The sequence below is a fragment of the Sinohyriopsis cumingii genome, chromosome 11, assembly GCF_028554795.1.
Source record: "Sinohyriopsis cumingii isolate HCF-2022 chromosome 11, ASM2855479v2, whole genome shotgun sequence".
NCBI lineage: Eukaryota > Metazoa > Mollusca > Bivalvia > Unionida > Unionidae > Sinohyriopsis > Sinohyriopsis cumingii.
Genome location: NC_142971.1, coordinates 4,056,375 through 4,081,897, shown reverse-complemented (window position 1 = coordinate 4,081,897; position 25,523 = coordinate 4,056,375). Strand labels below are relative to the sequence as shown.

The 25,523-nt window shown below is 35.5% G+C and overlaps 1 protein-coding gene across 1 annotated transcript in view; it reads left to right on the top strand.

Annotated features, from left to right (window-relative positions):
- LOC149787541 (uncharacterized) overlaps nt 1-25,523 on the top strand; it is a 591,304-nt gene that overhangs the window by 287,526 nt on the left and 278,255 nt on the right. Inside the window, exons 66-70 of the mRNA XM_089975575.1 lie at nt 927-1,122; nt 3,122-3,201; nt 11,945-12,168; nt 18,512-19,793; nt 22,689-25,355. Of these exons, the coding sequence (XP_089831701.1) occupies nt 927-1,122; nt 3,122-3,201; nt 11,945-12,168; nt 18,512-19,793; nt 22,689-25,355 (4,449 nt within the window). The remainder of the gene's footprint in view (nt 1-926; nt 1,123-3,121; nt 3,202-11,944; nt 12,169-18,511; nt 19,794-22,688; nt 25,356-25,523) is intronic.

Genomic DNA, 25,523 nt, shown 5'->3' with positions numbered 1-25,523 from the left:
TCAGAAAGTGGCCCATGAGGCCTCTATATTTACTATAATGTATTTTAATAATTTCAAAAATTTATTGACGTTCAAATAAATAAATAATAACTAGACGAAAGTTGCAATAATGCGCGACCTACAGTATTCTAGAATCTAGAATGTTATTTCTAAGAAGTCTGTCATTTTGGTCTAGCAGTCGGAGGTCTGTCAGCATTTGATAATTCACTCTGCGCGCGGTTGTTGTGCTCGGATATAATTATCGAATGCGCCCGTCATTTTCCGCAATGACAATTATAAAAAACAAGCGATGTTCCATACTCACTAACAGTAATGTAGCTGCGCTTATGACTTTGGGCACGACAGCTTTGTGCCCAGATATTGATAAACTGGCATCTGAACTTCAGTAACTGGTTGTGAAGAACAGTTACAATTGTAAATTAATTATATTAATATCAGTTTTCAAAACTGATTTAAAATTGTTAAATGAACATTTGATTTAAAACCGAAAATGACTGCAGTGTAAGACTGACACTGACTGCTTTAAATATTTTAGAATTTGGTTGCTGAAAGTTAATAAATTTAAGAATGATATTACATGACTTTTATAATTTTATAAACATTGATAAACATTTATAATTTTATAACGTTGTGGCCCGCTTAATTACCGAAAATAGTAGATATGGCCCTCTACTTGAAAAGCTTGGGAACCACTGCCTTAATTGTTGTGATTCTAAAATGTCAGTCAATATAATTCTCACACATTAATAATTTTCTTTGTATTGGTTTTGATCTAACTACAGTGATAGACATGCAGATGAAGATAGTTTACAAAGAATCGGTTTATAACATATTCTGGTCACAACTTAAAATTAAATGTTTCAACTAACATTTAACCAGTTGATAAGCATTCATGTTCTTATATATGAAACAATGGCTCTTTGAAGGTTATAGGCCAGACATGGCAGGTGCCAGTCATGGAGGTTATGGTGGTTACCCTAGTGGTACAGAGCAGACAGGTTCCTGTTATGATGATTTCCGCCATCCAACTCTCCCTGGCTCAGGTGGTTGGAACTCACAAGGAGGAGGAGCTCTACAGCTTCATGCATCTTCTGTGATTCATGATGGAGTGATAATGGCCAGGTATTTTCTGAACTCCTCACTTTTTTGTTTTGCATGAAAATCATAGGCAAGATAGCAGTATCACTTATTACTTATGTAGGTCACATTGAGTTTGTTGTGGTTGTTGGCACTGGTGTTAGTGTGAAATATTTGCATTTAGCTAAAGTTCTCTGAAACTGTTATAGTACAGTCAGTCATGGAACTTGAGGCGCTACTAATCAGTCATCACTAGCCAAGGAGTAACAATCCTGCATGGGAACTGGCAGAGTTGATTTATATGGTTGAATTTGAACAGGTGATTGCTTGCAGTGGCTTTTAGCTGAATTTAAGGAAATTCATTGGCTCAGGACATGTAAATATGTTGTTAATCAACCAGTTAGGTTGATACTGCTCAAAGACTTGGCTGTCCATCAGTTAGGTGTAGAGATTGATACTGCTCAGAGACTTGGCTGTCCATCAGTTAGGTGTAGAGATTGATACTCCTCAGAGACTTGGCTGTCCACAAGTTAGGTGTAGAGATTGATACTGCTCAGAGGCTTGGCTGTCCACCAGTTAGGTGTAGAGATTGATACTGCTCAGAAACTTGGCTGTCCACCAGTTATGTGTAGAGATTGATACTACTCAGAAACTTGGCTGTCCACCAGTTAGTTGTAGAGATTGATACTGCTCAGAAACTTGGCTGTCTACCAGTTATGTGTAGAGATTGATACTGCTCAGAGACTTGGCTGTCCACCAGTTATGTGTAGAGATTGATACTGCTCAAAGACTTGGCTGTCCACCAGTTAAGTGTAGAGATTGATACTGCTCAGAGACTTGGCTGTACACCAGTTAGGTGTAGAGATTGATACTGTTCAAAGACTTGGCTGTCCACCAGTTAGGTGTAAAGATTGATACTGCTCAGAAACTTGGCTGTCCACCAGTTATGTGTAGAGATTGATACTGCTCAGAAACTTGGCTGTCCACCAGTTATGTGTAGAGATTGATACTGCTCAGAGACTTGGCTGTCCACCAGTTAGGTGTAGAGATTGATACTGCTCAGAGACTTGGCTGTCCACCAGTTAGGTGTAGAGATTGATACTGCTCAGAGACTTGGCTGTCCACCAGTTAGGTGTAGAGATTGATACTGCTCAGAGACTTGGCTGTCCACCAGTTAGGTGTAGAGATTGATACTGCTCAGAGACTTGGCTGTCCACCAGTTAGTTGTAGAGATTGATACTGCTCAGAGACTTGGCTGTCCACCAGTTAGGTGTAGAGATTGATACTGCTCAGAGACTTGGCTGTCCACCAGTTAAGTGTAGAGATTGATACTGCTCAGAGACTTGGCTGTCCATCAGTTAGTTGTAGAGATTGATACTGCTCAGAGACTTGGCTGTCCACCAGTTATGTGTAGAGATTGATACTGCTCAGAGACTTGGCTGTCCACCAGTTAGTTGTAGAGATTGATACTGTTCAGAGACTTGGCTGTCCACCAGTTAAGTGTAGAGATTGATACTGCTCAGAAACTTGACTGGTAAAGATGTCATTTATGTGATGAATGTCTACTTTCCTCTGGTGAAAGTAAACTAAAGTGGCATACCTATTGAGTTAGGGTGATAATTATGTAGCTTCTGAGCAGGTGAGGCAATATTTAAACTATTTATATCAGGAAAGGTTTCTTAGCTCTAAGGACATTGCCCCTGTTCATACCTAGTAAACTATTCAGATTCCCACAGCAAGACTATATACTCATTTGTAGTCAAGAGAAACTGCATCATATTTGAATATAGCAGATTTGTATGAACGCTGTTGCTGCAAATAAAGTTACCCTAAAATATAAAAAGTATTGACAAGTTTTATACATATTTAAAAAATCTGTTATGGTTACAGTCATAGAGTATTATATGTTTAAGGGTATGTATATTTTGATTGTATTGTAGATGTTATCTTTATTAGTGAAATAAGTTCAAATTTAATACACATATTTAACTAACTAGTTCTGTCAGATAGGGTCAAGCTGATTTGTAAAAATTACAATTTTCAGAGGTTCCTCTGGGACTAGTGGTAGTGGAGGTGCTGCTGGTGGAAGTGTATGGATCAGAGCAGACACGCTACAGATAACTGGTATTCATCAAAAACTTTTTCACATTCATTCTTTTATACGTACGATTTGATGTAATCTAATTGATGCATATTTAGTGGCAAAATCAGACATCCTCTAATGACTCTTGTTTTTATATTTCTCAGATATTTCATAATTGTAGTGATTTGTATGCAAAAATTATTAACCCTTAACCAGGCATTCTTTAGATGTGATTTGTTTGCGTGGGCTTGAAAGAATTATGTACATAGTGGTATAAATCAAGTGGGCATTATTAGAGTAAGCAAGAGACTAAGCATGTATAAATTAGCATTTTTCATCCAAATGTTTGCTTGAAGATCATTAAAATCACGTGATACATGGAATATAAAATAGTTGATCCCATTCCACATCATATTTTAAAATCTGTTTGTTATGGCTAATAAGAAATGACATTCTGGTGGGCAACCTTGTCAGTGGTAGGGTCCATACATCCCAAGTAAAAGCATACTTTGTTTGATGTAGATTCTTGATAACAATACCATACATGAATCTTGGAATTAAAAGCAAATCTGAACACCAGTTGAAAGTCAGTTATTTTAGAGCTTTTGTCCAAATGGACTTTATTAACTCATTAACCCCTGAGCCAAACAGCTAGGCATTCCCCTACAGCACACTTGCAGCAAGGTCATCTAGAACAGTGTTAGCCTTACCAGTGCCTGTATCCCTGAGACTTGCTGACACGTACTTGGCTTGCAGATTTTTACAGAGGGGGCTAATTGCAATAAATTTATTTTTTATTTATGTTCTTTTAATTAAACTGAAATTTGGCACAGCAGTTCTTAATAAAATTATGTACATAGTGGTATAAATTTCATGCTACATGCAGAAATAAAACTCGTGCATAAAGGTAAAAATAAATGATTTACTTACCCATTCATTTCTCTTGCCATTATGAATTCACACTGAATAATTAACACTGTCGAAACATGAAATTAATTCTATTTTATGTACAGAGAAATTCTACTTGTGATCTCTCTTGCAAACTTAACCTTGTGTGAATACTTCATCAGAGTCTGATAAGTTAAAGTCTATTACCAGCAGCTGATTGTCATGATTGTCATCATTTTCATCATTTTCAAATCTAAATCTAATTTAACTCATCGTGTGGGATACAGGCCTAGACTAATACTGCCACTCCGACTTGTGCCCAGGATACAAACTAGTTAAGTTATCAAAATGGCACTCGGGAGATGAGGGAGGTAAAGTAGGATAAGTTATAGTGGTGGCAGGGGTTAATGAGTTAACAAAGTATTACTAGATAACTAAAGTATGACACAGGTGTTTCTTCAGGCACATTACAAAGGCGGTTTCACACCGACTCTCGTATCTGCAACCCCTTCCCCCACCTTTAGTTTGTAAGTTTGTCCCAATACAGTCATACCTTTTAGCTGCATATTTTCCTTCAGAGGGTGGGTCTCACAGAAATAAGGAGTAAAAGCAGATTATTGTATTAACCCATTTTATCCTGTTTACCAGTTTCACCTGCAGTGCCTGATTCCTGAGAAGCAATTCTAAATTCATGGTGGTAAAATGGGGCATCATACAGCAGCAGGGGATTTTTTTTATCCTCCTGTTCAGTGTAATGGTCTGTTTCATCAACAAGTTTTTTCCAGATTAAATCATCTCAAAGTAACTCAAAGTAATGTTGTGCGTCATCTTCTTCTGGGTGTTGAACTGTTGCCACTTCTATCAATTTAAATCATGGCTGCAACTGAGGTGAAAAATCATGCTGGACCCATTTCTCTTGAAAGCCTTTAAAGTCAGCTTCATTCTCCGAATCACTGTCGAAAGTACATAAAGCCATGCAACGTGATTCAATTCTAACCTATCATTTAAGTCAATATTATCATCAGAATCATCCAAATTGTCAACTTCAGTGTTGCTACCCTCACTGGCAGCATCCATGTTTACATCTGAGTTGTCTTCCATCATTTTATTGATTGATTTTCAATCCAACAATTTCTTTTCCAACAACATTATTTTTAAATTTGACTGCACATGAGTGCTTTAACCATTTCCTGTGTTGGTGAAGAAGTACATAAATATTCGTGATGTATAACACATGTTTCTAGAGACACTACACACATGCGTAGTAGAGTATGACCATTGTTGTATTCAGGATAAAATGGGATACTACAACCACAGGCATACTGAGGATAGATGCAGAGTCAGGCATGGATCCCATTTTTTAAAACCAGAACATACCCCAAAAACTTGATCCCTATTTGTTGAACTTGAAGAAAATCGCGATAAAAATCGGTAATGGAAACTTTGATGTATCTTTCGTTTTATCATCAAAAACGGTAGATAGGACCTGGCGATTTTAATTAACACTATGCAATATGAAATTTAAAAATAGGTCAACATTCCTAGTACACCACAAATAATGATATGTAAGGAAATTTTGATCAATGTAAATGTCACGCCGAGTGGAGGAAGTACTTCAATAAACAAATACAAATTAAATAATTTTTTTATCAACTGAAATTTGTGTTCTAGTTCCATCTTTTAAGTGTAATCACCATAAATGTAATGTGTCCTTTTGTAATTAAATGTAAAATGTGTCAATCAACCGTAACAGCTATGTCCACAAGCGTTTCTCCGAGAACCTAATTAAGTGTTTTGATAACTGACTTCCTGAAGTATTTGTTGTATTGTTGTACTGAATAAAAAGCTGACCTCCTTATTATCACGTTAATTATGTCTTTTGAATCAAATAAAGGAGGTGGAATAAAAGAACAGTTAAAAAGTATGAAAATCCTACAAACTTAAAATCTAGCAGCCCCGATCATATGTCGGGTGAACTCACTTCATTTGATCAATCGAATACTTATAAATGTTATTGTGTATGAAACATAAACTGCCTTAAATTAACCAACTCTTTCATAACTGTGATAAAAAAAAACAAGGCAGCCAAGCGAAATGAATACTTTGCAAAATAAAGAGCTTGCTTTCACAGATACAGACTATTGTTGGCAAGCGAGTTTCAGAGAATTATTGAACTGTTACATAGAGATATCCTCAAGGATGATAAGAAGTTTCATTATTAATTCCAATGAAATCACGACATCAATATTGTACTAATTGAGTAATAAAAAAATTGATTTTCAGCAACTCACAAAATAAATGTCATGTGTTATTGAAAAAAAGGCATCTTGTTTGGTGGTGTAGCAACAGTTAGTCTAGTTCACTGCTGTCAACTCCCGATTTAGCAGGATAATATTAAACACCAGTACAGGAACCAGACTCATCAAGAAAACAGAAAGCAGTGATGTAATACACAGATTTTTTTGCATACACATGTTGGTTGTTGAAACCAGTTGGAACAATCTTTTATATGTTGGACTTTTTGAAAATAAATGTTATTTAAACAGAATAGTGAACAGCTTCATTAAAAAAACATGTTATTAAAAATTATTATCAACGTGATTGTAAAATGAGGAGTCAGTCAATAAACAGCCCAGTTCCCTAATGCCGCTGTATCCCCCATGATTTTCTTGATGTCAAAGCCATTTTTTCTTCAATTTTTGGAGGTCCCTCGGTAACTCACACTTCGCTTAAAGTGCGGTCTATGTTTGTGGACCCTGTTGTGTGTGAGTTATAGAGGGAGAGGTTTAGTTGGAACAACAAAGATCTTGTTGTCTGAACCATAAATACGGTACTTTCAAAATTTTGGCATTAATCTTCTGTGCACTGGAAATCTATAGGTTAACCAAGTAAATTGTAATGTATTAGAGTATTACCTTCCACTCACATTTAATATTTTTTTTTTTTTTTTTGTACATTTTGAAAATGTTTGCCAGTATGCATTGGAATACTGAATTACAAATCACTTGAATTAGTGGATATGACTAAAATAATTCGCCTGTAATTAGTTCCAGACCAGTGGAAAAACAATCTTATTTAAATTGTTTGCAAGTTATTAAAAGTCTTTTGATTTATGACCCCTCTGAATTTATGATTAGGTTTTTGTACCATGGACAGAGTTGAGATAATTTCTCCCTTAATATGTAAAGAAGGTACTATAGTTTCTTTCTATAACATATCATCTACTTTAATAGAATCTTTTGATCATCAGAAATTTTGATGCATTTTCTGTATTCAGCTTTGGTTTTGAGTTTGCCCAGTGCAGTCTTGTAAATTGTTGTAAAATCAAATTAGCAGATATTGGACACCGTCATACCTCAAGACATGTATATATTTAGCCATGCAAGAACTTACTTGTCCAATTCTATCCAGCTTTTTCTTCTGTTTATTTTTATACCTGCACTCTGAACCATCCGCATCCATCCACCCCCACCCCTCAGCAATGAGTTGCATCCATATGGCCCTGTTGTTTGGAGTTATTTTATGGGTAAAATTTGTTGAACCCTCATTACCTGCAGTGCTTGTTGGTGGCAATGACAGTGAAATTATATGCATAGTCATTGCACTGTAATCCAACTATGATTTTCCATTTTTTTCCTGAGTTGACAAAAAAGAAATGAAAAGACATTATGGTGTCCTGATCATTTTGTATCATACAGGTTTCATTAAGAATTTCACTCTGGTCTATATTTTGCAGCAACTCCAAGGGCAGTGCTAAGTTTTGGCAAAAATTCTCATGCACAGCAAATAATCCTCCTCCTCAAGGTCTAATCCTGACTAGGGTCCTGTCATATACATTCCATGTCACAAGTGTCAGTCCCTAAAGCAGTATGCATATTGAATGTGCTCTCAGTTCTTTGGGCTAAAGCAAAATATTGCATGCAAGCTACTCTATTTCTAGGGTTCAGTTTATTCAGTTTAACAAGTTCAGTCCTTGCAACCTTTTTCCAGTTGTTTAAGTCAACCTTGCTACTTGACAGGCCATACACAAGACCATGCCTTTGTCATGTTTCAATAACTGATTATCTTTGGATGCATGCTTTGTTCTGTTTGATGGAGGATACTTCCGTGTTTGTACCGGTGCCATCAGTATTTAATCTTGCAAAGTTTGACATCTTGGAGTCAGATGGGTTGAGTGATGGTATATTGTCCTTGCCAGTAGCCATATGCCTACTTTGTAAAGTAATGTAAGGTTGGCTGCTCTATTACAAGCATCAGCAATATAATATACAGCAAGTTTATATTGATTTTGAAATAAAATCTCAACAAAATACCGACCACGCATTCTGTATATGGTACTTGCTGCCTCTCATTAGCACAAAGTGAATATGATGTGGAGTGAGAACAACTGCTTTTATACTGCATATATTGTGTGATTTTATTGACATTTAAACACCGCCTCTTAAGTAAGTCATAGGGTGAAAATGCTAATTTATACATGTGAAGCCAAAGGTTTGTGGAAATAAATTTTTTTATAGGAAATTGGCATGGAGATTTAATATAATTTTATGTGTATTTGTCACACTGCACAATAAAATCCACAGATTGGTTGCAAGTTCATATTATGCCATACATCTCTTGGGAGATGGTGTATACTAGGCTTCATATGTATCACCTGACGCTCATGACATCAAAGTAAGGTGATTTGCAACACTGTTACAATGAATCTGTATTGGCTGATTGAAAGGCATGGGTACAAATAAATTGGAAGATGAATTGATGCCATTTTTGTCAAGCCTGCCTGATAGCAAAAGCTTGAGTGGTTACTTTAGTGTCTGTGTGCATATCTGTCCATATGTCTGTCTCTGTCTAAAACTAGATTAACATTAGTATTAAAGTGTTTATGGTATGCCTTTTATTTTTAGGCAAGTAAGAGAAGCAACAGAGAAAAAGGGGGATCACTTGTATTCTTACATAAAGTTGCATCTAGAGTGCATTTTTCCATAATTTATACAAATGTGAAAGCTTGGCAACAATTCTTTGGTGTTTAGGTATAGTGACATTGCAGTGATATAAACCTAAGTGAGAGAGCTTCCACACTACTGACAAAAAAACTTTCACTCAAAGTCAGAATCAGATGATTTTTTGTCTAGTGCTGCTTAGTATCATAGTGAATACTTGTAGTTGCCTTAGTGTTAGCTTGAGATAGATAAATTCTGCTTGGGTATCTTTGGGTAAACAGTTCTTGACATATGAACATTGTTCTTTTGAACATTTTCATTCTAATGAGAAGAACTTTGTTTGCAAACATTATTCACTGGCTTGAAGCCAAACCACCTCAGAAGTGAAAGTGAAGAGAACAAGATGGCAGATTTGAATATGACCATCCAAGAACCAGTTCTTGATGTTCGGGCAAAAATATCATTATAACAGATCATCCAAAAATACCATTATAACAGATCATCCAAAAATACCATTATAACAGATCATCCAAAATACCATTATAACAGATCATCCAAAAATATCATTATAACAGATCATCCAAAAATACCATTATAACAGATCATCCAAAAATATCATTATAACAGATCATCCAAAAATACCATTATAACAGATCATCCAAAATACCATTATAACAGATCATCCAAAAATACCATTATAACAGATCATCCAAAATACCATTATAACAGATCATCCAAAATACCATTATAACAGATCATCCAAAAATACCATTATAACAGATCATCCAAAAATACCATTATAACAGATCATCCAAAATATCATTATAACAGATCATCCAAAATACCATTATAACAGATCATCCAAAATACCATTATAACAGATCATCCAAAAATACCATTATAACAGATCATCCAAAATACCATTATAACAGATCATCCAAAATATCATTATAACAGATCATCCAAAAATACCATTATAACAGATCATCCAAAAATACCATTATAACAGATCATCCAAAATACCATTATAACAGATCATCCAAAATACCATTATAACAGATCATCCAAAAATATCATTATAACAGATCATCCAAAAATACCATTATAACAGATCATCCAAAAATACCATTATAACAGATCATCCAAAATACCATTATAACAGATCATCCAAAAATACCATTATAACAGATCATCCAAAATACCATTATAACAGATCATCCAAAATACCATTATAACAGATCATCCAAAATACCATTATAACAGATCATCCAAAAATACCATTATAACAGATCATCCAAAATACCATTATAACAGATCATCCAAAAATACCATTATAACAGATCATCCAAAAATACCATTATAACAGATCATCCAAAAATATCATTATAACAGATCATCCAAAAATACCATTATAACAGATCATCCAAAATACCATTATAACAGATCATCAAAAAATACCATTATAACAGATCATCCAAAATACCATTATAACAGATCATCCAAAATACCATTATAACAGATCATCCAAAAATACCATTATAACAGATCATCCAAAATGCCATTATAACAGATCATCCAAAATACCATTATAACAGATCATCCAAAATACCATTATAACAGATCATCCAAAAATATCATTATAACAGATCATCCAAAAATATCATTATAACAGATCATCCAAAATACCATTATAACAGATCATCCAAAATACCATTATAACAGATCATCCAAGATACCATTATAACAGATCATCCAAAAATACCATTATAACAGATCATCCAAAAATATCATTATAACAGATCATCCAAGATAATGACCACATTATCTTTTATAGGAATTTATCGTGTTGAACTTGTACTTACCTACGTAATGATAAAATTTGAACTTGTACTTACCTACGTAATGATAAAATTTGAACTTGTACTTACCTACGTATATGATAAAATTTGAACTTGTACTTACCTACGTAAATGATAAAATTTGAACTTGTACTTACCTACGTAATGATAAAATTTGAACTTGTACTTATCTACGTAATGATAAAATTTGAACTTGTACTTACCTACGTAATGATAAAATTTGAACTTGTACTTACCTACGTAATGATAAAATTTGAACTTGTACTTACCTATGTAAATGATAAAATTAACTGGATATATAAAATGCAAGAAGTCTGGATTAGTCATTTCATTTTACTAGTAATTCCTGTTGTGTTATTTATCACGTTTGCCATTTGACAGTTTCCAGATCTCTTTCTCTGTCTCGTGCATGTTCACAGACACAAAAACACAGACACAGGCACATACACACACACACAATTGCAGATGTCATAAATTGGTCAGAAATGTTTTCTTCTGGACCTCAATGAATTCTAGCTGCCAAATCTTTCAATATCGCATGACTGAATTCATTACGTTAGGGGTTTCCAAATCAACTCATATTTTTATAAAAAAAAGTTCTGCAACATAAATTCATAATATAGGTTCATTATGCAAGACAGAGGTACACATTACCTGCCTGTCAACCCATATAACTCATAATGTTAGCTTTTTAAATGTCAAGTATATTATTCAGATACTTGTATGTAGACAGTCTAAAGATAACTTTGTATCTGGTTGTTAAGCATCAAAGTATTTTATAAGTTTCTATTAAAAGTCTGCTGTATGCACTGAAGTACAGATATGAACACTGAAAATCTTACGTATTCCTATGTATCATAATTGGTAGATCATCACTGAAATAACTAGCCATTCTTATTGTAATTCATACAGGTGCTTGAGAGTCCTTCATACATTTAAGACAGATTTATCATAGTCTTATTTTAATTCATGTATTTGCTTGTGTGCTACATGCACTTTAGAACCCTTTATTAATTTAATAAAAGTTCATCAAAGATGTAAAGCATATACATGCATTTACAGTTCTGATATGACTTGATGTTTGCATCCAATGACAGGTAAAATCCATGTTGATGGAGGGTCAGGTTCCACAAACACCCAAGTGTCACCTAATATTGGAGGTGGTGGAGGAGGTGGAGGACTGCTTGCTCTAATCTATCAGAGTGGCCATATAGAGGGACATCTGACAGCATATGGTGGCGAGGCAGGATATGGGGCTCAGGCAGGAGCTGCAGGAATTATCTATATGGAGCAAAGATACCTTTACCAGACATTCTCCAAGGTCAGTCAATAGTTTGCTTCCTATGGTTTCATTTTTACCAATAACCCTATTTACTATAAGTTCTCTCTCAGTTTGAGTATGAAATTGTTTTTACGATTTACTAAAACAGGTGAAGCTATTTAGATCTATTACTTAATTAACAGTATCTATCCACAAGTAATGGTCATTCCATAGAATAGTATAGAAAATAATATCCTGTCACTAATTGCCCATAAAGTAATAGTTGCGTAGATATTAAAAAATTCACCAAATTTGTACAGGTTGAAGGTATCACATTCTTCTTATCAAGCACACAAAGAAAAGTGTATTTTGGGAGTTACATTTGCCAGTGTAACAAAGTGTATTTTGAGAGTTACATTTGCCAGTGTAACAAAGTGTATTTGGAGAGTTACCTTTGCCAGTGTAACAAAGTGTATTTTGAGAGTTACATTTGCCAGTGTAACAAAGTGTATTTTGAGAGTTACCTTTGCCAGTGTAACAAAGTGTATTCTGAGAGTTACATTTGCCAGTGTAACAAAGTGTATTTTGGGAGTTACATTTCCAGTGTAACAAAGTGTATTTTGGGAGTTACATTTGCCAGTGTAACAAAGTGTATTTTGGGAGTTACATTTGTCCGTATGACTTAGTTATTAAAATCACAACAGAAAACCTACATGGCTAATTTATGGCAGGTCATAAGTTGTTAACTGTTTCCCAAGATCTCGTATATTTTTGTTGATGATATCAGTCAGTTCTAGAGGCGCAGGTATATAGTAATCCTCATGTTCATTCATACATCCTTCCATCCAGCACATACTCTTGTTAGTGTTCCTATAGTCCTATAGCTTTTATATATTGCCTTAAAACTGTTTAAATGTAGTGCTTCTCAGACATTCAATATAACCATCACAGTAGCCATTTTTAAATCTTATTATCATTATGTTCCTGATGAATGTTATATCAGTATGGGGTTTCCACTGAAAGACTTTTTATGATGTCTGGTTGGTTGTAAATGAATATGGTGCAGATCTAACTTAAAATATGGCTTCCACAATGGCCATCTTTGTAATTAATGCTACTTCTTCTAACACAGTAACCATCTTGAAATCTTATTATCTTACTTTCCTGAATGAATGGTTATATCAGCATGGATTTTCCACTGAAAGACTTTTATGATGTCTGGTTGGTTGTAAATGAGAGTGCAGATCAAACTTCCAGTATGGCTGGTTGTACTGATTTTGACCTTTCACCAGAAGAGTTCTTATATTATCTGGTTGATCTTAACTGGAAATAGTGCCATACAGATATTGAATATAGTCACGGTGGCAGCTGTTTTGAAAATCTTGTTATCATTACTCCAAAATTTTAAGTCATATCATCATAGCACCAGACAACTTCTTATGATATTGTGCTGGTCCTAAATGAAATTGGTGCTGATCTGATATCCGATATGTCAACCACAGAAGCTGATTTGAAAATCTTCTTATTGCTGAAGAATATCAGAGATAGTTTCAACACTCTGCAGTTAAATGGAAAAATTGGTCTGATCTTGAACTTCTGGAATTTCATTTTGGCCAGTAGAGTGTCAGTGCTTTTGAGGAATCTTTTTGTTAGAGTTAGAGTTATTACTCATTTTGTCTTGTACTTTAATGATATGTGTGACATTATCTTCTTAACACAATTAGACCCTCAGTTTTTGGTGGATACCCAGGAAACTTGGTAAATGTCATTGTCATCATCTGGAGGTGCACATGCCAACAAATCTTTTGCTCCCACAATTTGCATGTGCATTTCTGTCCTTTTTTAACCGAAGTTGAATGTAGTATGTGACCTGTGAATGTAACTAGTTGAATATTTTTTATTGGAATGACATGAAATGTGGAAAGTGTTACGGTCATCATCTCAAGATGTGCATATTAGCAAATCACTCTACTCCTATAATTTTTGTTATTTTGATTTTTCTCTTGTCATTTAAGGCAGTGTTTGTTACAAACTTGCTAGTGCAACAACTACCAAAGGTTTCGATAGCTTGCCAGGAAATTAATGGAAATTATATTGTCATGACTTTGAAGATGCACACTCCAACAAATCACTGTGCTTCCACAGTTTTTACAAGAATTATTGCCCTTTGTTATTTGAAGCAAGATGTAGTTTATGATAGAATTGTGTGAAAAAACTAGTCTAACCAATTTCATTGAATCACCATGAAACTGGGAAATGTTATGATGATCTTAAGATTGTGCATTTCAGCACATTACTGCAATTGTTGTTAGAGTTATTGATGTGGAGCCTTATGTACTGTGTGCATGAATATAACAAGTCTCATGTTGTTTAATGGATTGCCTCAAAACTTTGTACATGTTATGGTCATCATTTAAAGCTGCATGTAATGACACAATTCATGACCTTCCACCATATTTGTTAGAGTTGTTTCCCTTTTTGTCATGCAGCTGAAGGCAACACATGACTGAATCTTGTTAATCCAGAATTGTTTAAAGATCACTGTGTGCTATTACAGTCATTTTCTGAAGTGTATGACATAATATTATGAACACAACTAATCTCACATTTTTCACAGGATTTCCATGACACTTTATACGTGTTACCAACATCATCTGATGATGTACAGTTGTTAACAAACCACTTTGCTCTCACAAATTTTATATGAGATACTGCCCTTTTTTTATATAAAACTGGATGTGGTGTATGACACAATTTTACATATGTGACTTCTATTGCAGTGTTTAATGGATTGCTGTGAAATCATAAATATTGTTGTTATCATCAAGAGTTATTCAGATTGAGCCCTTCTTGTACTGGCATTATTTTTAGCACAGCTGTGCACTTCTTTACTAGATAGGAGGGTTTTTTTCCTGAGCAAATTGCACACCATTAATTATGTTTTTTTTGTGGTTTTTTATTTTATTTAATAAGAGACAGTTTTTTATTTTATTTAATAAGAGACAGATGTCATGATCATGTGATTTTACATCCAGTCTCTCAAAAAATTCAAAGCACTTTGATATACTTTGTAGGTAAGTGGGTACACCATTTTGAGATGCACAGTAAGTGTTGATTTTCCAAATGGGCACATCTTATGTTCAGAGTAATATATATTTTCTAATTCAAGCTGAACAGAAAATAAATTTATTTGGTTTCTTATTTAAAGATTAAATCAGAAGCTGACAATATGAAGGAAGAACGGAATACTTATGAGGGCAGTGTCTACAACTGTTACAGTGGTTTGTTTTTATTTGATTAATTGCCACATGCACAAATATCGTCTTCACTAGCCAAGGATCCAATATGTTGATATATTTGCATCCAGTCAAAATCAAGTTGTTGAAATGTGAACTGTTCATGTATGATTGAGGCAAGGGGTGCACCAACTGGAATGGACTCATGATTAAGCAATTTTCCACTGCCAGTCTATGTTTTCACAAAAACATCCTTTCCCTCAAATACACCTGTAATGACTTCTTTATGGTATGTAGCCAGACTTTTTATATTAAACTTACAAAGTATCCTTTTAGTTAGCCGATGTACAATACATCGCTGTTACATGCTTTTGGTTTGTTGGCATTACATATTAAGTTGGCAACTCGTGAAATCCAATAGAGGTCGCTAGTGCAGTGTACTGAAATATTTGATCAATCTGCCAAGGTGTAGATTAACATATCAGAACTTGGGCTAGCAAAGATGGCACAAATATATGCTGAATAATGCAAAACACAAGATCTGTACATGGTGTAGCTACAGAACATCAAGATCTGTACATGGTGTAGCTACAGAACATCAAAGGCAAATTTGTAGATACTTCTTATGAAATGAAATGATGTGAAATCTGAAGTACCCTGTGAAATGGAAAAATATTAATTATATGAAAATTCTTTTTAGAAGCAGTCATGAATGGTGAATGTAAAAAATATCATGGACAGTGAATGTAAAACAAATTGATTTATGACTGAACTATTTTACTTGTTTAACCTCAAATTGCTTTGATGCCATGATTAACACTTTATACAAAACAAAATACAGACGTAAAGAAGAAATGTTAATACATGTCTTCTAAAAATAAGACAATAAGACAGTATTTCTCAGTCTCCCTTTGTCACAGTATATGTCCTTATCCAGTCAGTACAGATATTCCACCAAGTCAAAATGTGTTTCAAAAATAAGGACTTAACTGGCTCTGTCTTGGTGTTGACTACTCAAGAGCTAGAATATGTATGAAAGACACTATACAAGACTGTGATTACCAGTCTGTTCTAGGATGTTCCCAACTCAAGAGTGTATTCAGGTTGATCTCAAATTAAATAGACTCTTTGCTAGGCTGATCCCAGACTTCATGATTCAAATTCAAGAACTAATTTGAAGATCAAAAGATTGGTACAGTTCAGTGTGACATGGGCTGATTCCAGTCTACAAGACTAGTACAGTCTGGTCTGATCCCAGCAGTCTAAAGGTAAGGAGATGGAATGGTCTTCTGATAAAGCAGTATGAAAAATTTATTGAACAGGTATGGTATTATTATTAATGCACAACATCCGTATTCATCTGAGAAAAAAGGTCAAAATGAATTTGAAAAAATAAAAATATCAAATGAGATCCTTCAATAGAATGTCAGTTAATAACTAAATATGGTGTAGCTGCATGACATGAGAATGAATCCTAAGATTTGGATCAAATGGTCTTCTGCAAGCACAAAACAAAATATATACTTGGATGATGTGACTCAAAATTTGTTGCCTGTAACTTAGAAAGCCTTGAGGTGCAAGTGCCTGATTACATGATACTCTCAGTATACCATTCGATTTTATTGCATCTTTGAATACTGATGTCAGTTAATGCTAACCCAAACATGTGATTCTACCAGACTGGTAAGACAAATAGCTAACTTCCTCCCACAGCATGTTGAAAAAAAAGAATTTAGCTTCAATCACAATCAAGGGCAACCATTTCATGATTTTTTTGGATGGAAAATATAGGCCAAAACAAGGACCTCTCTAACCAAGCCAGCTTGGATTTCTTGGCACTGAACTTTCCTTATGTTCAGAACTCAACATGTCATGGATTTTGATATGATTGAACAAGATACCCTCCAAACCATTGTCTAAGGCATGCTTTGGCAACTTCCTCCAGGGCATGCCCCAGATAAGTGATTTTTAAAGCCACACCCAATGATGTAAAGTAACAAAAAAAAAACAGGTCACAAGCCACATCTAGTCCATGAGCCATATTTTGCCCACTATTGGTCCAAAGCCTTACAGGTTACTGGGTAGAGTGTAGAAACTCATTGCTCACTATGGTGTGTGATGACATTTATAACCTTATCATCAGTGATAAGTAATGAAGTTAGTTTTATTAATGTCATTTTTAATGCAGTAAATTAAAAATTAGATTTGGTTATCAGAATGTTTGTAATGTCCATGGTAGACTTGGTAACATCATTGTAAACCACAAGCAACAATCCACTGCACTTCTTTATCACTTGTGGCTGCTTGTGATGAAATTTCCTTGTTTTTTTCATAAGTACACATAAAAATACATCATCATTCAACCATACAGCAAAAACAGACTTCCTTAACATTCATGAAAATTCTTTTTATTGATCAATAAGTGACTGTTTAGAAGAGAATGTTTGATTGACTCATTCAGACAGCATGAATGGTCTTACTCATTCAGACAGCATGAATGATCTGACTCATTCAGACAGCATGAATGGTCTAACTCATTCAGACAGCATGAATGGTCTGACTCATTCAGACAGCATGGATGGTCTGACTCATTCAGACAGCGTGAATGGTCTGGCTCATTCAGACAGCATGATGTTCTGACTCATTCAGACAGCATGAATGGTCTGACTCATTCAGACAGCATGAATGGTCATCTTGGGACACAATATTAAGAAAATTTAGTGGTTGGTTAAGTAGGTTTATGCATATTCATGAGAAGGGAACACACACAGCCAGGTGTGATGAAAGAGCATAGTGGATTGTTGCTTATGGATTGCAATGATGGCTTAGTTAACATCATCACAGTAATAATGCAGCCTAGGGCTCATGACAGGGTTTGAAATTTAGTTTTTGACCTTGTGGTATATTTCAACATGCTTTTAAACTCTGTACACCTGTCAAGTAATATATTAAGCTTTAAAGCAAAATGCTTGTACAGCTCATTTTTTTCCATTCACAGGGATGAAACCATTTTATTTTGCATTTGTACATCTATGTATTTTAAACCAGCATGCATTTTAGTTTTAAAAAACTTGATATAATGAAGAAAAAAAATGTAGTGAACAATTTATAAAGATTCCATATTATCTAATAAAGGAAGGATCTTAAGTATCTATTGTTCCTTTTAGGCATTGATCAAGAACTTTCTAACTACCTCAGCGGTATCAACCCTAGTTGTACCTGATAGTGTAGCAAACATAGAGCTGGACCAACTGCAGATAGAAGGGAAAGCAACTGTTGGATTTAAACCACGGTCTAGTAACCTCAGAGTGGAAATAGCCAGAGTTGCCAGGAACCCCTCTGCTATTCTACAGGTGGACAAATTTGTTGAAGTATATTTAACAACTCGAGGCAGTAGTATCAGTGACAAGTTGATGTTGAATACTTCCATCTATGTAGCAGAACATGGTACCATAGACCTACCACAGTTGATAGTAATTGAACAAGGAGTGGTCCTTGAGATTTGTGGAAGTTTGACAACCAATACACGTGACATCCTGGTTCACAATAATGGATATTTGAAGATATCTTATCCAGGTGCAACTGGCATCATACGGTCAGAGACAGAAAGTGTGCTTAACTTGCATTCCCTAGCTATAGACTACCAGGGATATCTTGGTCCAAGCTCTAGATGCTTTCCCACTAGCAAGAAGGTTCATTTGAGCTTGACATTTTTCAATCATACTTCAGATTTTCATCTTGATAACAGTATAAGTCTTTCCAGTGGTTATGAAACAGTGATTTTGAGCATAGTTGGGGAGCCACTGAACCGAACCTGTCCATCCGATAGTAACTTGGTGCTGTTGAGAAAACAGTACTGCTATTTGAATGCAGGTGATTATATCTTCAATTCTATAACAGTTGAATCTGGTGCAGAACTCAGACTGGAAGGAGATTTATATGGGCAAAACCAAACCAAAATCACAGCAAACATCATCACTGTCAAATCAAATGGCAGAATAGCAGGAAGTGGGACAGGACATGAGTTTTCTGGGCAGGGAGGAAGTACAGCTGCAAATATGGGAGCCACACATGGTGGAAATGGAGTCAGAAATATTGCAGCCCCTTATGGATCTATTACAAATCCTACTAGTTATGGTAGCAATGGATATCATGCCACCCATCTTTCAGGAAGAGGAGGAGGACAGATAGAGCTGATTGTCAAGGGGGAACTCATACTGGATGGAGAGATTGATATGAGTGGTGGAGATTCACCAACATCTGGTGGCAGTGGGGGTAGTGTCAAAATAGTGACCAACAACCTGTTAGGTAGTGGTGCAATTCTTGCTGAGGGTGGATCAGGAGGAGGTGGAGGAGGCAGAATTGCTGTGACTGTGAATGGGACAAATTATTTTAGTGGAAAAATATCTGCTAAAGGAGGAAAGCTGAACATAGATCAGGGCTCTGCTGGTGAGTTCAGACAGTATGACCTATTATGTAATGTCTTGCATAAAAGTGCTTGTTGCAGCATAAAACTACATTGTTAGTAGAGGTTTCATAGTACTTATCATGGCATGTGCCGTTTTTTATGTTGGCAGCTGTTTACAGATAAGGGTGCTTCAGCATGACGTGAATGGTTGTGAAACTAAATTTAATTGGTGTATTGGGCCATAGTATTGGAGTAAATGGCATGGACTTCGATTGGCAACAGTTGCATGAGAAAATGGAAGCCTGTCACAACTGATGATTTGGAACTCTTTTCTCTACTGGTTATAGCCATTGCTTTGGTGCATACATCTGATTTAGATTTTTACTGGGCAGCTGTATCAACCACATACTTCAGGAGAAATTGTAGGGATATGTTATTATTTTATGTAAGTAACACTTGAACAGGTAATGAACACAACAGGTGACTGTGTAATCACATGACAGAATGAATAAAACTAAACACTGCCTAGATTTGTGAATATTTATGACTGACTGGTATAAATTACTTATGGTGTTCCTAGACTGGTTGTTCAGTAACTGGTACCTATTCCACACCAGTGACTTTCACAACTTGGATGTATAAGTGTTGAGCCACTGAGTAATATTTTTTACACATACTTGAACTTTTTCATTATATAAGAAACAGAAAAAACCTGATGAAATGCAAAGATAATTTGTTATTTTATTTGTATTTGCTCCTTAAGTGCAAATATAATAATGTTACACATGTGACTTGATGCTTACAATAAAGTTCAGATTTCCAGAAATCATTCTTCATATAAGGTTTGTGTGTCTATAATGTACAATAATGGCAATACAGGCAATTTAAAAGTAGAGTGCAATTTCAATTTCTTTTAGCAGATAAGTTGGCACAGAATGGTCTTGTACTATACAGTACTTTCAGGGTTAAGATTAAATCATTTTTTTCTAGGGAAAACTGTCATTTTTCATTATTTTTTCTGAACACTTTACACTACCTTATACTGATTTCACTAGTGGTACAATCAGGGGTGGGGGTAGGAGAAATGGTTTTGGATCCCCACATATGCTTCATATAAATATTAATCAAATTTTTATAAATTTTGGGGAAAATTTGAATGGAATGTTTGTAATAAATATAATGAAAACATTCACAAAAGAAACAGAGACAAAGTTAATGGACTAAGTTTCTGTAAATAAAATAAAATTTAACAAGAGTTTGCTAGTCATTTCATCATTTATACTCCTCTTTAAATCTTATTTATCTATGTATCCAGAACCTGGTTACAACACAATGGTATATTTAGGAACCACTACAAGTCGCGACAATACTAGTCACATGACCTTACAAGTAGCTATACTGGCTGCATCGGCATCACAGGTGACAAAGGGGTTTATAAACCTCGCACTAGAATAACAATTTGATCAGTTGAACAAACAAATCAACCTGTATTATTCCCTCTGATGAGTTACAATAGTAATGAAACAGGTCAGGGACAGGGGGTAACTAGGATACCCAAGCAAATGGGAGGGTTCGCTTCCACATCCAAACAGTCATCATCTTCAAACTTAATAGAGTCATGCCCAGACCTCAAGAGCGGGATCTAATTCAGAAATATCACTAAGAGGAAAGAATCTTAACTTTATTATTGCTAATGAAAACATTAAGTTGTAAATGATGAGCATACTTTTCCGGTATTTATTCTCACTTTATTTATTCAGATTTGTGTAAAACAAATTAAAAAAATTGAATACAGTCTTTCATGCTCCAGCACTCAAGATTGTACTTTCTTCTTTGTGGGGATAGGAAGTGATCCAGATAAAAATTGTTACATAAATTTACTTGATGTTAAGTGGGATTAGCTGGAATTGTAAATTTACATTAAAAACAAATGACAAGCATGAATGATTGATGACATTTTAGGTGGGTAATATTCCTTTGGTCATTTCAGTGGTATCTCTTGATTAGCCGGAGTAAAAGTTTCTCTCTTTCTTACATTCACATAACATCTTGCAGTGTTCTCTAATTTTTATCTAAATGTACGTAAATTTTCAAAAGATGGTGATGTGTATATGCTGACCCTTCACCCACCTACACCCACCCAATCCCTGAGAAACAAGAAGATAAAGTTTTCATATCTGGCTTGTTCTCATGGGTTTATCATTTAGGAAAAACAGGCCAAATAACAATGTCTGAAATCTGTAATAGTAGTATTTATTTCATTCATAAGTTAAATATTGGCATGTTCTTGTGTCATAACATACATAAAGATTTTGGAAAGGTGGATGATGTCATTTATGAGATGACTACTGTGTTATTGACATTACTATACCCCATATCATATTTGTTATGTGTGTAATACATATAATAACACCATATAAAGTTGCATGTCTTAATGCCATGCAAAAGAAAGTTGTAATGACTGAAGCACCTGAATGTATTTCAGTGATTTCACTAAACTGTTCTGTGGTAGCTTGTATAAAATCTGTATTATTTGATCATTTGATAAATAGAATCTTGCACAAATTTATAAAACTTGTTGAATAATTTCAATCTTTTACTTGCCAAGATCACAAAAAGAAATTATTTTACTTTTTTCATAAATTTAATTTGAAATGAGCAAGCTTGCCTTATAATCTTTGTATGTAATTTTCAAATAAAATGTGTACAGTTATAGTGAAATTAATTTTATTTCAGTGGTTCATTTTATGACAAACAAAAATCATAATTCTTCTGAATGGTCTATCTTTGATAATTTTAGAAATATTTGAATTTAAAAACAAAAGATTGAATGTTGGAATTAATTATGTTTTATTTACTTAGTGTTTAGTTTTCATGTATGTAAGTGTCTCCTTAGAAAATAATGAATATGATAATACATGTTTCATTTCTTTTAGGAACTATCTACCTGAATGAAAATGGAGTGAAGAGGTTAATTATTTCAGGGTCTAGTTCAGAGAAAACCGTTATTACCATAAATTCTGATCTTGACACAACATCTTGGTTGTTGGAACTTAGAGATGGAACAATCTGTGAGATTCAGCAAAATATAAGTCTGCATGAATTTTTTTCTGCTGGCTCTGGGGAAACACTTGTTATTGGACCAAACAGTCATGTTACCATTCAGAAATTCACCAATGAGTATTCAGGAAGTCACTGCAATCTCATTATAGAGTCAGCAGGAAAACTTGTTCATCGAGGCACTCTGTATGTTTCTGGTAATTCACCAAAACTGGAGGTCAAGGAGGGTGCTAGTGTTGATACAGACAAACTTGTTATTGGAAATGGTGGTATCTTAACTGTTGCATCAACTGGCAAAATACAAGTGTCTGATTTACACATAAACGAAGGATCTCAGATCAAACTTCAGAGAGGCTCTTATATGGGATTAGCTCAAGGCAAAGTGAGCCTCCACAGCATTCACCTTGGGTATAATGCAAAAATGAGCTTCAGTGATGAAAATATAACGATAGAGGTAAAATCTTTCGAAATGGATCCTATGTCTGGCATTGATCTTCTTGCATCAATAAAGGAGATTCACATATCAGCAGACAATATCAAAATACAAGATGGGGCAGTTGTATTAGCCTCTGGGGGTGGGAACATAGCTGGCCCTGGGAGAGGATCAGGGACTTCTGGTGCAAGTTATGGTGGTGAAGGGGGAGGTAACTCAGGAACAACATATGGATCCACAAACAATCCCACTGAGCACGGTAGTGGTACATCTTTTTCAAGGGGAGGGGGGATGATAACCTTAAATGGACAGAATATTGTGGATCTTGATGGGATACTTGCTGTGGATGGAAGTAATGGAGACGGTACTAATGGAGGTGCAAGTGGTGGAAGTATCATTATCAAGGCAGAAGCACTTAGAGGGCATGGACAGATTTCTTCTAGAGGTGGCAAGGGATCTGTTACCACTGCAGGTGGAGGTGGAGGTAGAGTAGCAATCCATGTTGGATCAATCTCTAATTTCTATGGAGACATAGTAACATCAGGAGGTAAAGGGTCAACAAATGGAGCAGCAGGAACTGTCTATCAGTCCTACACTGTATCCGGAGCAAGCAAAATAAAATTGATTGTAGACAATTCCCATCAAGAGTCTAGCTCCAACACAGTGATTACTAATGTGTCATTTGTTTCTGAATTGGAGCTGACTGGAAATGCACGGGTTCTTTTTAATTCCAGCCGGTTTTTTGTTGAGTCCATTGATGGAGACTACTCTGGAAAGTTCACTGTGCAGAAAGACCAGGAAGCAGACATTGCAACAATGTATGGCACCCAGCATGAATACGGCCTGAAATGTAAGCTCGCTGTTGCTTCTGGAGGAATAGCCTCGCTGCCTGCCAAGCTTTTATTGAAGGATGACGAGAAATCTACCTTGGATGAATTAAACTTGAATGTGCAGGGCACAGTACTTGGGCTTAGAGACCTGACTGTGGCTGCAGGTGGAATAGCATCATTTGGACACGACAGCAGAAGTGGAATTGATAAGAATAAACTTGATGCTGAGAGTACTTTGGTACTTAATAACTTAGATGTAACAACTTTTGGCACAATTCTACTTGGAATGGACTCTCCATCAGTTTACACCCTTAATCTAAGAGAAGAATTGAATATCAAATATGGAGCTATGCTTAAAGGCCTGAACCTAGACATCACTTCACCCAAACTTCAGGTTGCCTACAGTGGCATTCTTCATGTAAATGAAGGAGGCAATCCAAGTCAAAAAGGCATAGGGGCTGGAGCTCATGGATCAGGGGCAAGTTTTGGTGGTGCTGGTGGTACATCCAGTGGTGGCACTTCTCCATCCATAAGTTTCTATGGTTCTTTCACAACAGTCACAGAGGTTGGTTCAGGTGGTGGTAACACTTCCTCTGGAGGAAGAGGTGGGCATGGTGGTGGTATTTTACATATCTCTGTCACAAAGCATCTCATTCTTAATGGCATCATTAGTTCTGATGGAGGACCAGGTGTCAGTGGTGGAGGTGGTGGTACAGGTGGCTCTGTTGCCATAATTACAGTTGATATGTCTGGAGCAGGAAGTATTTCTGTGCAGGGAGGTAACTCTGATAGTGGAGGTGGTGGTGGAGGTGGGAGAGTGGTGCTTGATGTTATGGGGGTTTATAACTTTAGTGGCTCTCAAAATCTGAAGGGTGGCTCCTCTAAAACAGGTGGTGCTGGTGGTTCAGGAACAGTATATTTAAAGACCATTGTGAACAATCTGCGTAAGTTTGAACTAAAGGTTAGTAATTTGGGGACAAGTGGAACAAAGCAGGGACACACTTATATAGACTACAGACATTCTGCCAAAATATCTGTGGACAAGCTGGACATTGGAGCAAGCACAGTGTTGAACTTTGTGACAGCAGGACTGCATTTTGAAGCAGAAACTTTGACCTGTGAACTTGGCAGCACAATCATTGTGCATGACTATGCTATATTCAGTGCAGACATAAATGTGGACTATACTAAACCAAGATGTAGTTTTGTTGTCAGACAAGAAGGGGAACTAAGACTTCCCAACAAAGTGGAGCTGCTGGGCACAGGCAATTCTTTGGATGGTAACAGTCTATGTTCTAGAATAAATAGATACATTTTCATATAGAGCTCTCGATACATAATGTATGTGTGTATTTTATGCAAATGACGGAAATTTTTTATGAACAATTTGTTTTTAAAGCAACAGTGCAAGTGTTAAACATGTAGTCTAAAGTTGGTATCATATTTTT